The sequence below is a fragment of the Sus scrofa genome, chromosome 2, assembly GCF_054392235.1.
Source record: "Sus scrofa isolate SSC_HxYL_T2T_F1_AM1 chromosome 2, Sscrofa_HxYL_maternal_Yorkshire_Landrace_v2.0, whole genome shotgun sequence".
NCBI lineage: Eukaryota > Metazoa > Chordata > Mammalia > Artiodactyla > Suidae > Sus > Sus scrofa.
In genome coordinates, this window is record NC_139384.1 from 146,421,231 (window position 1) to 146,433,849 (window position 12,619).

At 47.7% G+C, this 12,619-nt stretch overlaps 1 protein-coding gene across 3 annotated transcripts in view; it reads right to left on the reverse strand.

Annotated features, from left to right (window-relative positions):
- Positions 1 to 12,619, reverse strand: part of FSTL4 (follistatin like 4) — a 725,863-nt gene that overhangs the window by 413,935 nt on the left and 299,309 nt on the right. For 2 of the 3 annotated variants that reach the window (XR_014838793.1, XM_021084752.2), the window contains exons 1-2: positions 11,092 to 11,310; positions 2,730 to 2,865 (exon numbers count right to left, since the gene is read on the reverse strand). Coding sequence is in view for 2 of the 3 variants with exons in the window: in XM_021084752.2 (XP_020940411.2) it covers positions 2,730 to 2,865; positions 11,092 to 11,264 (309 nt within the window). In the remaining variant the exon portion in view is untranslated. Of the gene's footprint in view, positions 1 to 2,729; positions 2,924 to 11,091; positions 11,311 to 12,619 lie in introns of those variants that run through there. The other variant, XM_085014566.1, reaches the window with a different exon arrangement.

Genomic DNA, 12,619 nt, shown 5'->3' on the forward strand with positions numbered 1-12,619 from the left:
TTACCCTTAGGACATTCAAGTAATTGGCATAATAACTTGAAAGGCAAACCAAATCTTATTAATGCTTTCCAAGTACTTCAAAAATCTTAAGTCAATGAATGTTTTGGAAGGCACTACTCTCAGGAAAAACACACACACACACACACCAACATTTTACCATTTAGTTCCTAGATAGGATTTTGGATGTATGTATTGAGTCTCAGGAAACTCTGTTGGTTTTGATTCTTGTAAAAAAAATAAATAAATAAAGACTGAAGAAGCTACTAGAGGAGTTTAATATGGTTTGGGCTGTGAGTTCTGGATATATTCAGAGCTACAGTTCAAAGAAGAAACTACCCAGAACACACAGGTCTATCTTGGATGTGGAGGAGATACAACCTTGGCTTGGCCCGTAAGCCTCTTAAGGTTTGCTGGAGGGCCCATTCATTACCCACCAGAAACGCGGTATGAAAAACTCACTTAAATACATGATAGTCCAGCCTGAATTTTGAAAGTACCAAGGTGACTTCATGCCTAGGACCAAATGTTAAATAAATACCAACTGACTCAGAAACTCAATAAGCCTCTATTTTCCTCATAAAATTATTACACACTGAAAGATGAAGAAGATAGCCTGCATCCCTATGCTAAAATAAAAACAGAAGAGTTTTTGCTTGTTTGTTTTTGTTTTTGAAAGAAGGCAGGCAAGATTAGTAAAAGAATTCAGAGCAAGAGAGCAAACTTGATCAAGAGCGGTCAAAGAAGATTCTAGAGAAAAGGTAAGAACCAGAGCTGGGCCTCGTAAGAGGGGCTGATTTCCTTTCCTCTGTGGAAAGAAGGAACAGCACCAGGACACAAAGACCCTGGCGAGGGAGGGGCCATGTATCAAGGATGCCTGAGGCCAGCAGACCAGCCAGTTACAATACATGTTCTGCTCATTCTCTCTGAACATTCTGGAGGCTATCCTGTGTCGTGGGCTTCATTTAACAGCTGACAGAAGCAGACTCGATGAGCAGAAGTTACAACACTTCCCAAAAACTCAGTCTACAGCAAAGAGAACTGGATAGATGGGGCAGTTGTTCCTGCCTCCGGGAGTCCCTAGAGGCATCATCTCCTTTTCCCGAAGGAGTAAAATTCCCAAACCTGGGAGACAACGGCATCTCTGGGGCTCTATCAGTTGGGAGGAGATGTGGGACCAAAACAGCACCCCCAAACAAAAAGCCTTGCTTCCTGAGGATGAGCAGCATCTGCTCTTTCTTGTTGGTGCAAGTAAAACAAAGAAGCCCTACGTTGCTATCAACTTACCTTCAGTTTCCCTCCAGCTGAATCCCACCTTAATTGGCTCAACTTGTAATTGAAATAAGTGATTTAAAACAGTGGGCCAATGAGCCCCAATAGTAAGACGAAATACACATACCTGTGTGTTTGCCTCTTTGCTATTACATATTCAACAATATATTTCTAGGATTTAAGGGATCATTTTCCCTCCGTATGGATATGAGTGTAACAATTAAACTGTTCCCATTGGGAAATGCTGTGCTCGCTAGCAAGTCAGCCTTCAGACTCTTTCAAAAGAGCATTAAGTTGTGTCCTTCATGGATTTAGATGGGAGAGATAGTGTTTCTATTTAATCATCTGCTCACCACAAAAAGAAGCCATGCTAACTTCGGCAGGAAAAGTGTGCACATTAAATTACTTCTGAAGCTCCCTGAAGATTAAGGCTTGTAGGTTTGGGATTGCATTACAATTAAGTAATAATGAAAGAGAAATCATGTCTTTTGATCAAATAACACATTAATCCTGCCATCCACTGTGTATCGTTATTCACTCTCCGGTAGTGTTGACTTTTTGAGGTGATTTTTCTTCCTCACTCCACAGGACGGGAAACACACACAGAGAAAAGGAAGGGGTGTCCATCAAGGAAAACAATGGGAGTTGAGATGCCCTGGAAAGCTCTCAGGTAGGAATTAGTATTCACCCCATCATCAAGAAACTCCTAGGTAGTTTTAATGAAAAGCTGTAGTCGTTTCTTAAGGTTCAGCATAGAGGAACCATTTCCTGCAGAAAAACTCCCTCCCTCACGAGCCCCAAATGCATGAGACCTACTAACTGAGCAGGGCTAGATGCAGCTTATGGCTCATCTTTCCTATTTCAGACCAGAGTTCACTAAGCAATTAGCAGGATAGCAAGGCTCTCCTGAGAGGTATTTGAGAACAAGTTTTTCAAGCACTTTAGAAGCATTTATATATACCTAACCCGCCATTAATCATTCTTATCTGTTCATTAAGGCTGCCTCCCTTAGGACTTTTACTTGCCGGTTCTTACTCAGCCTGGTTCTTTTCATCTAAATAGGTGAAAAGGAGTCTATTACTTTGGAATCATATTTTATAATTAAAAGACTTCATTAATTCACATGGGTGTGCTCCTCCAATGGGTCACCCTTTCCGAGTGCTATTAAGCACAGAGAAAGGCCACTTTCTGGAGGGTCTGTGTTGAAGACAAAACATGCAACCCCAGCTGGATGTGAGGATGCATTTTTGGCAATGGAGAGATTTTAAACCATGACTTCCGGCATGCTAGCAACCTCCCTCCATATCAACACACATGGCTTCCTTCTGACTCCTACCAAAAAAGGGGGTAGGATTTTAATTTCTACTGCAATAGAAACTAAAGGTGGAAAGGAAATCAGATCCTGTAACATTGGAAAGCAATGAGTTTTAAATGTCATGTCAGCCGTTATGTGACTATACCTCTGCCGGGGACTCTCCCCCACCCGTGTTCAGTCCTCTGCTGGTTCCTGGGCTCATCCATCCCAAAGCAGCAGGCAGGGAGGCTCCAAGCAGTGTGAGATGCAGCCAAAAGCGTCCTGGTTTCATTGTGTGGAGTCTGTTAAGAAAGTGACAAATGCTCAGAATGAAGCATTGCAAGGGGTGGTTAGTGAGCACTTGTTCTCCAGAATCAGATAAACCTGAGTTTCAATCCTGGCACCCGCCCTTCTGTTCTACTGCGGAGAAGTCTTATTACTTCAGAGCCTTGGTTTACTCATCTCTAAAATGGGTATGTACCTCATAGAGCTGCTGGAAGGACTGAAGGAGGCAATGTCAGGCACAGAGTAAGAAGTGGATAAATGCCAGCTGGTATGTAGAAACCCACCTGAAATGCATCTACCACTACATCTACAAAAACAAATGAGGGCGAGAAGGCTGAGACACCTGTTAGGTTACCATATGTCCATGCTTCAGTTTCTGCAGAAAGCACTTGCAGCTGGGCACACAACTAGCGCTCATTAAATGCTGACGAGCAATCATGTTAAATCTGCAGGACCCCTTTGTAGCTAATACCTCTATTTACAAGATGTGAACTTCAAAATGGCATTAAAGGGTCTACTATTTTCATTTCAAGACCAGTCATTCTTGCAGCAAAATCCAAGCATCCAATGGATAACAGGATTTTCCATAATATTTAAGGTGTTCCCTGAGGTTCACTTGATCAACTGTCTAACATCCTAGAAGACAAGAAATGGGCAGTTGAAAATAATCGAAGAATTACATGGGTGAAAAAAAACAAAACAAAACCAGAAGATCAGCTATAATAAAAATTCATTTCCCTATCATGTGCTGGAAATATTGTGTTAAGGGGAGAAAGACACAGACGACTGCTATCGTCCAATTAAACGTATTTTTTCAGGTTTCCAGTGTGAACATATCCCAAACTTAATTTCAGTTATCTCTAAGAAATATAGCCAGATAGAACTCATCAGGCAGAATTTACAACTCTTACTCGAGGAAACTTTAAGGGTTATTGATTTCTGAGCGCACCACACAATTTAGTGCTTAATTGCTTGCGGTCCACACTGCATCCTGATGGTGGCTGGGGATATGAAAACACAGAGCATCTTGGAGGCCAGCACCCCCCGTGACCCGGCTGCAGGACGGTCCAGAGCAAGTGTCCGAGCCAGAGATGATTAGCTACTTGAGAGACCTTATAGCCTGTTTGGGTGGCCCATGCATGCTCACCCCCAAAGCCAACAGCTTTGGCAGATCCCTACTTTACCCAAGAGGAGATCTCACCAGGTCTGGGGGCAGGGCCGCCAAACAAAGACACTCGGGCCACACTCCAAGTTTCCCTTGGCTGCCTTCCAGGCCCAAACAGAGCCACTGCACCAGATTTGCTCTGCGTCCCCAACTTGAGACAGAAATGCCCACAGGAAGAGAAGTCAGACGAAAAATTGCGGGCACATAACACTGACCCATGAAAAGGCAAGGTTTTAAGTTATGAATGTCTTTTTTTTTTTTTTTTTTTTTTTCCAAGGCCGCACCCGTGGCCTATGAGGGTTTCTTTCCAAGCTAGAGGGTGAATCAGAGCTACAGCTGCTGGCCTACACCACAGCCACAGCAACGTGGGATCCGAGCCGTGTCTGTGACCTACACCACAACTCATGGCCACACCAGATCCTTAACCCACTGAGCAAGGCCAGGGATTGAACCTGCGTCCTCATGGATACCAGTCAGGTTCGTTTCTGCTGCGTCTCAACGGGAACTCCCCACCCTCGTTATGACTGTCTTTTAAGAGAAGGTGTCTTTTTCTTTCTTTTTCTTTTTTTTTTTTTTTAAGGGTTCACAGGCTCCCACCCCTACCTCTGCTTCTTCAGCCGTTCATCTTTGACCTCTGAATGGAAAGCTAGAGGTACCAGAGACATAGGGCAGGTGACTAAGATCTGAAGGTCAGGTCTCAGCACCATCAGTCAGCACCCTCTGAAGAAGGCAGAGTGGAGCAGCAGAACGTGTGGCTTCCGCCACCACCTGGGAGAGGGCGGCAGCTGTCAGCAGGCACCCAGCACCATGCCCCCCATCCAGGGCTCCAGCTAGGGTGTGTGTTCCCACAGGGATGAGGAGGAGGGAAAAATCACATTCAGGACTAAAAGAGAATAAAAATGACTCCCCTAACTGCAACCAGTTTTTCTAAAAATAAATAGGCCAACTCCCCACTCTCTATAAATTATTCTCTTCTGAGTACAGTGCCATGTTCCAGAGCCTGCAGAAAGCAGTTACTAGATTTTTGGAATTTTTTTTTTAAACCAGCAACAGTACCTTAAGCTCAAACTAGAAAGACACCGCTTCCTATACTACTATTACTAATTCTTCCCTGCTTACCCTCCAATGAACAGCGCTCAGGGAGTAAACACTTGAATAAAGGGTGTTCTTGTCTTCCTTGGCATGCCTTCAAGCCCAGATAAACTAAAAACAGCAAGAAAATCTAAAGTCAACCCTAGATAACATACAGATGTCAATTCTTGGAGTTATGAAATAGTCAAGCCACAATATCTAGCATGTAGATTTCAATTTGGCTAGTAATCCAAGACCAATTATTTTTGATGTTTTATTATTAATGGATAGCATAAGAATAAACTCCATCCATTTCAACTGTTTTGGCAAGCACCAAATCACTTCATTTAAGAGGGTGTGCCCAGAAGTTCCCGCTGTGGCTCAACGGAAATGAATCTGACTAGTATCCAAGAGGATGCAGGTTCGATCCCTGCTTGCTCAGTGAGTTAAGGGTCCGGCATTGCTATGAGCTGTAGTTTAGGTTACAGACTCAGCATGAATCATGGTGTAGGCCGGAGGCTACAGCTCTGATTTGAACCCTAGCCTGGGAATCTCCATATGCTGTGGGTGCAGCCCTAAAAAGACCAAAAAAAAAAAAAAGGTTGTGCCCAGACTTCTGCCATTAAACCTGCAGCACCTGGAGTTGTGTCTGATTTTATCGGATTTGTGTTGAGGTTCCTATAGTTTTACTGGAAGACAGGGAAACAAATGAGCCGGGCTAATTCCTGAAATATTCCTAGGCAACCTCTCTGCCAAGTTTATTTCAGCTTGGCCACCACTCGATCAAACTTTATTTGCACGGCGGATGCATCTTAGATGTCATTTACACACACGGTGATTGACGATTCATTCCATCTACAGCAGCAACAGCCTCAAAATTTACAACTCAAGTTTTATGACAGTTTGGTTCATAAAAAAAAGAATTAATATTGCATCTAAATCAATGTTGATGATCTGTCTAATAACCAAAGAGAGACTATCTAGGGGGCTAACACTTATACAGCAATCACTATGTGTCGGGCACTGTTCTAAATGTTTTACGGGTATTAACTCACAATCCTCACTCCTACTCCATGAAGAGGGCCGTGATTATGCCCCTGGTCAGACAACAGAGATGGGTCACAGACAGGACTGAGGACCCTGCCATGTGGCAAATAAGTGGCAGGGGTGGTACTCAAAGCCAGCCAGAAGGACTCAATGTCTATACTCTTAATCCTCGCCCTCTGCTGTTTTGCTTTTTTTCTGCTGCTTCTTAGCAATGTTTTATGTGGATGAATAGTTGTTTTTAAGATGATGGGGGAAAAAAAACTCTCAGTAGATCAAGATTGGAGGCATGAACCCCAAGTCTCTCCTCTGAAAGATGCCAAGGGCTCCTCCAGCATTCATGGCAAGGCCAGAGGAGCAGAGCTGGGGAAGCCAAACTGCCCCTGTCTACACCCCACCCCAGATAGGACCACTCAGCATGCTCCCCTCAGCTCTCATCGCTGCTGTCTTTATTGGCCGAGAAGGAATGTGGTTGAAATAAAGAAACTGTGAGGAGATGCAAAGGATGCCAGGCATGGAGCATGCCAGGCTGGTAGACAGTCACTTTAGGGGAAGGGGACCTGTGTAAAAATTAATCACTTCTCAAGTTAAAATAGCCCCACCGGCCCTCAGACAAAAGAAAATAATCTTCCTGTTACAGAAATGGGAAGGCACCCTCAGTAAGGTCACAAACCCTCTTTTTCAACCTTTTGAAATCAATTGAGGTTTATAAGCTTCATTCTATCCATGCTGGAGTCCCAAGATTGGTCATAAATCTACCTGAGACTGTTCTCATAAAAGATCTGGCACTCCCTTTCCTTTCAAACAACTCATAAAGCACCATCACTTGATATTTAAGACAGCTCATTTCCAAGAGAAGTACTTCACTGCTTCCTGCTGGGTTTCCCACCTGAGTCTCATGTCTCCCTATGCTCAGGAGAATCGGGGCGAGGTTGGCCACTGCACAGACAAGACAGCAGAGGTTGAGGAACTCACACAACATGTGAGGTCAACCCAGTGGCCAGACCAAGACAGAAACCCAGGCATCCTGACCTCTAGGCAACCACTTTATTCCTTACATTATCACAAACTTACGTATGAACTGTAAGCATTCGGTGTTTAGACATTGATTTTGCATTTTTAGTTCTGGACGGGCCCTTCTCAACCATCTACCCGTCTATTGTGAAAACCACAGGACTTTCTGGTGTTACAAGCTGATATCTGTGCTACCTTGTATTTGCATCTAAAATTATAGAGGTATTATAAATCTGTAGAATGTAACATTCCAAATACTGACTTGCTTTTTGAAGCAACTAGAAAAAATGTAACATAGCATGCAAATGGTCAGGGAGAAATAAGTATGACTATGTAAATTCCAAACCACCCCAACAGGGAACATGCGCCAACATGTACGCTCTTTATCAAACAAGGTCCAAGGCCAGAGAGAAGCACCAACATTAAATACAAAATTCTCTTTCCTCCTCCAGGAATCAGCCTTGCTTGGCAAGAATGGGAAGCTTTTTTTCCAGCCACACCTGTGGCATATGGAAGTTTCTGGGCCAGGGATCTAATCTGAGCCAGAGCTGTGATCTACACCACGGCTGTGGCAATGCTGGATCCTTAACCCACTGCGCTGGGCCAGAGATCGAACCTGTGCCTCCAAAGAGACAAGCCCGATTATTAACCCACTCTGCCACAGCAGGAACTCCAAGAGTGAGAATTCTGACCCTCGGAGCTTTGGGGAAGATTATTCACCAGTTCATTCTCATCCTGTCTCCCGGAATATGGTAACATTATCAAACCAGACATTATGGAGTAGTCACACAGAAATAGCTTCTCTTTATAACCAAAAGGACCAGAAATTATAAAGATGATTTGGCAGAACCAAGCAACAACTCCCAATCTTGAAGAGAATGGCAAGGTTTGTGGCTTTGAGGCACCTGAATTTCCAGCCTTTCTAACAGCAAAGTGTATGCTCTAGCCAATTACTTTTAGGTGCGTTGCATTCTACACAAGCAATGTTGGCAGTCAACAAATAGAAAGCAACTAGGGACCACAAAAACCCCACAGTTCTCTTCTATCTGTCTGCCCAGTGGTCACAGACAAAAAGGCCTATCAACCTCAACCTAACACCAAGAGGCCATATGGTAGTTTCTTTTGAAAGGTATAGGACTTCAATTTTGACTTGTGAGTGTTTTAGGAAAAAAAGAAAGAGGTTCAATCTTCCTAAAATAGCCCTTAACATACCCACCCAGGGAAATTAGGCGTGGAAACATATCAAGCTTCCCCAAAGCAAGCCATAATGAAGCTATATTGCATTTCCCATTAATTACCTACTCTATACCTCAGGTTAATTTTTTAAACATTGATAAATTTGATGTCTAAGTTACTCTATGTGCAATGTGTAAATCTCTGACATTCTTATTTACCATGAAATTCACACACAGAAATCCTCACTCTTTCAATATTCGGATCGTACCTTGTAAGTACCACGTTCTCTCTACTGAAGTTCTGTTTTACTTGAAGTCTCATGCCTTGTGTTATGCACTGAGATAGAAAATGTAAGGAAAGATGTGCTCTTGAAATAACTGCCCAATTTGATGAATTAGTAAGCACACAACATCACATGATGCTGAATTTGCAAAGAAATACCCAAACAAACAAACAAAAAAAGGCAAAGGAGCCGTTAAGGTAGATTTTTAGAGAATCTTGACTAGTCAATGCCAGTTTCTGAAATACAATCTTGTCAAACAAAAGATCATGAAAATCATTAAAAAAAAAAAAAAAGTCTGCAGTCTTTAGAAGGAAAATAATTCTAAGTGGCTGGCTGGTCAAGGTAGCAAAATCCAACCTATCCTTCCTTCAACCACCTCCAGGATACAGCCAAAGGTATTAAAGTTCTCCCAGATACCCAGAACAAGCGAGCCCCTCTCTGGAACAAAAAGCTTTCCTGGAATTAACAACTGAGGGTGATAAAAAAAAAAAATTTCTGAAGAGAGAAAAAGCCAACGGAACAATTTTTATTAAGCAACTGCAATACACTACATCAAAGACTATTTTCTTACATGGCCTTTGGCTCAGTCTGAAGTCTTTGGAGAGAAGGCTTTTTCCCTAGGATGAGAAGAAAGTGAACATTTATCTGAGTGTGTCTGAGCCGAAATTATCTAGTAATGCTGCAGTGTCTTCTTACAGAACTAAGACAGGGAGCAGACATGAGCCCTGTGGGGCATTAGCCCAGGTCTTCCATTAGTTGCTGCCTGAGGGCTGCTGGGCTTCTGGAGTCAGAGAAGCCACCTCGCTCACTCCCCTGACCATTTACTTCCCGGGTGAGCCCTCCCCGTGATCAATGCCCAGTCCCAGAGCCTGGCTGGACCATTCCAGGATTAAGAGGAACTGTTAAGAGTCACAGTCTTCAGGGACATCAAGAGTCAATCAATAGTCATCTCTGGCTTTCCCCTAACCTTCGTGGTAGGAAAAAAAAACTTGGGACTTTTGGGAAAAATCCGACTTTCTTCCTGATCCCTTTACTCCACTCACGGATTGTGAGACAGGCCCATACTTGGAGCACATTTTTATTAGGTCACCGTGCCATCTCCTACAGAGGATTCGGTTTCCTTTTGGCGCAGAGAATGGGGAGGGATGTCTGTGCCTCAGGGGCCCATCTGGTACAATTCCTGGTGCACAGGTTTGCAACAAATTTACGAAGGGAACAGACCAGAGCTTCTGGCATCGTTTTTCCCCTCGCCGGAAACCTTGGCGGAAACCTCTGCGGAAGCGACACCTAGAGGGGAGCGGAGGAGAAGCTGCGGAAGCGCTATTCATCAATGTCGGCGACAGTTATCTGGAGCGAGGTCGGCTGGGCACTGCATGGGGACCAACTCTCTGGGCTGGATACAGACCTAGCAGGGGTCAACTCTGCCCATCTCCGTGAACTTCCATGGATGGACGCGCTGTACGGAATGCTCGCCACGTTCCGGGCATTGTGGAAACCCTGCTTCCAGCTCGTTTCTGCTCTTGCAAGAGGGGCGGGCGCCTAAGTCCTCAGGTGGCAGGCCTCGGGCGAACGCGCTCCGGGCACCGCTTTGTCAGCTGAAGGGAGGCCCTAAGGTTTGCGCCAAGCTCGCCCCCAAACTCCAGGCGACACGCGCCCGCAAAGTGGAGCGCTCTGCCCGAGTCGCCTAGGTCCCCCGAAACTTGGAACGGGTTTTTGGTTGGCGCAGAGAGGTGCGGAGAACACCCACATTACAAGCTCTTAGGACCAAGCCCCCTGCCTGAACATCTCTCAAACAAACTGCTCACTAGTGACTCCCGAGCAGATAACACTGGCTTTTGGCTTGACACAGCGGTCGCCGGGCAGAACGAGATCTGGTAGCTGCCTAAGCACTCAGCTCAGCTCTGGGCGCAGCGGCCCTCGGGGTTGTGAGGGCCAGGCGGGCGCCGCGGGCCCTCCTGGTTGCAGCGAGCAGACGCAAGTTTCCCTGCAAAACTGGAGGAAAGGGATAGTGAGGACGCCCGCCTGGCGCTCCAGCCCGGGCCAAGGGTAGGAGTCCGAGCCCAGGTGCTGCCGCTCGCCCGGCTCGCCGAGGCTGCTGGGGATCCAGAGCCCAAGAACTGCACCTGCAGGGTCTCAGAGACCGACGCCTGCTGCGGGCTCGGCCCGAGTGGTTCTGCGCGGCGTTTCGCGCGCCAGCCCGGTCACTCGGTCCTCACTGCAGACCCGGGCCACTTGCCTCGGAGCCCCAGCCTTTACCCCGAGTCCTGGCCCTGCCTAGCTCGGGTCCCGGGGTCCCGTGCCCGCCTCCCGGCAAGCGGGCAAACTTGGCTTACCCGGCGCAGCGGTGAGGACAAGCTAGCGCCGGCCGGGCCCTGCAGGGAGACGCGGGGCCGCGTGCGCCGGGACCCCAGTGGAGCGCGGCGGGACCGGCTGGTGGCGGCGGCGGCTTGGCACCCTCCCCGCGCCCGCTCCGAAGCTGCACCCGCGTACCTGCGGCGGCCGGGGCCGAGAGGAAGACCAGGTGGCCGGACTCGGCGGGCGAGAGGGGGAGACCCGGCCCCGCGTCCTTCGGTTGGTCCCTCCGGCTGTCGGCGGGTCCTGGGCGCTCTGGAAGCTGTCGCGGCTCCAGCCCTCCGAGCTGCCGCTGCCCGCTGCTGTGGCATCGCCGCCGCCGCGGCTGCCCTATTTCTGCCGCCGGGACCGGAGCTCGTGACGTCACCCTCCCGGCCCCGCCTGCCCAATCGCCGCCACCTGTGCGCGCGGCCCGCCCGCCGCTCAGACCCGCGCGGGGCCCGCGGCAGGTGCGCAGAGCGGCCGGGCGCGCACGCGGAGCGGGAGGACTCCCGGCGCTCCAGGGCGATCTCTGCAGCCACGCGGGAGGGGGTACGCTCCCGGGCCTGGCTCGCGTGGAGCCCGGCAGGCAACGTGTCCTCCCACCCCGCCACATACCCCTCCTCCCCTCTCCTCCTGGCTCTTTCCCGGGAAAGGGTTCCCCAAGGCTGTGCTCTCAAGATGCGCTGCTGATCAAGATGCTGCCATAGCTTGGGGAGCCGAGGGTGACCAGTACACCGCACCAAGAGAGCAGTCCCTGGAGGCAAAGTCAAGGGACATTCTTGCTCTCTGAGGGCTAACAACCTGCGAAAGAGCAGTTTTTATTTCTGTCTTCCGAATCTGCTCTCTCCCACTGCAGAATCTTATGCAATCCTGGGCATATGGGGGCCGTTACAGGTGACATTTGCCTAGCCTGGCCAAGCTATGACCAGAGGGTCCCTTCTTATTCCTTAGAACCCCTCGTGAGGCCCAGACCTCACCCTCAAACCTGGGGCTCCCAAACCTTTCTGGATCCCCCTTCAACATCCACAACTTTTGGAACCCACATCCCAGGGACGGTTTTATTTATTAACTGGCTTAGAGATCAGTCTTGGTGCCCAAATAAACTGGAAACAACTTGGTAGCAACAGGGCCCCCCCAAATGGCCATAGTGTAGCTCCAACCTGGCATCAAACTTAGAAGGAAGACTCTAGCCACTTCTGGCTGGTGGTTAGTCATCTGCAAGGTCCTTTCTGGGGAAGCCTCCTGCTCTGGCTGTGTGGGCACCAGGTGACTTCCTGGCCTAGGGGAACAGTGTCTTGTCCATGTCCCTGTAATCTTTCCTGGCTTGGAGGAGGGGCTAAGCGGCGTTTCTAAGTTTAAGATTAGTTAAATATCAGGAGAAGAGGAAGAATTCAGAGAGCTGACATGGAGGAAGAGGTATCAGATTTGTCCTTTCCTTCAGCATATTTATCGGGCCCTGCTGTCTACCAGGCCCTGTATTAGGTGCCGAGGAGACAGCAGTGGCTGGGCCTGCGTGGTCCCTGCCCTCACATGGGTTTCGTCCTGGAATCCTCCCGCTACTACCGCTCAGCTTGTAACCCAGAGAACCAGTCATATTTCTGCTCTTGGTATGTTTCACCATCTGTAAAATAAGGACTTGGAAGAAACCTGGGTGACTTCCAGGTCTCACTCTGCTGTGACTTCC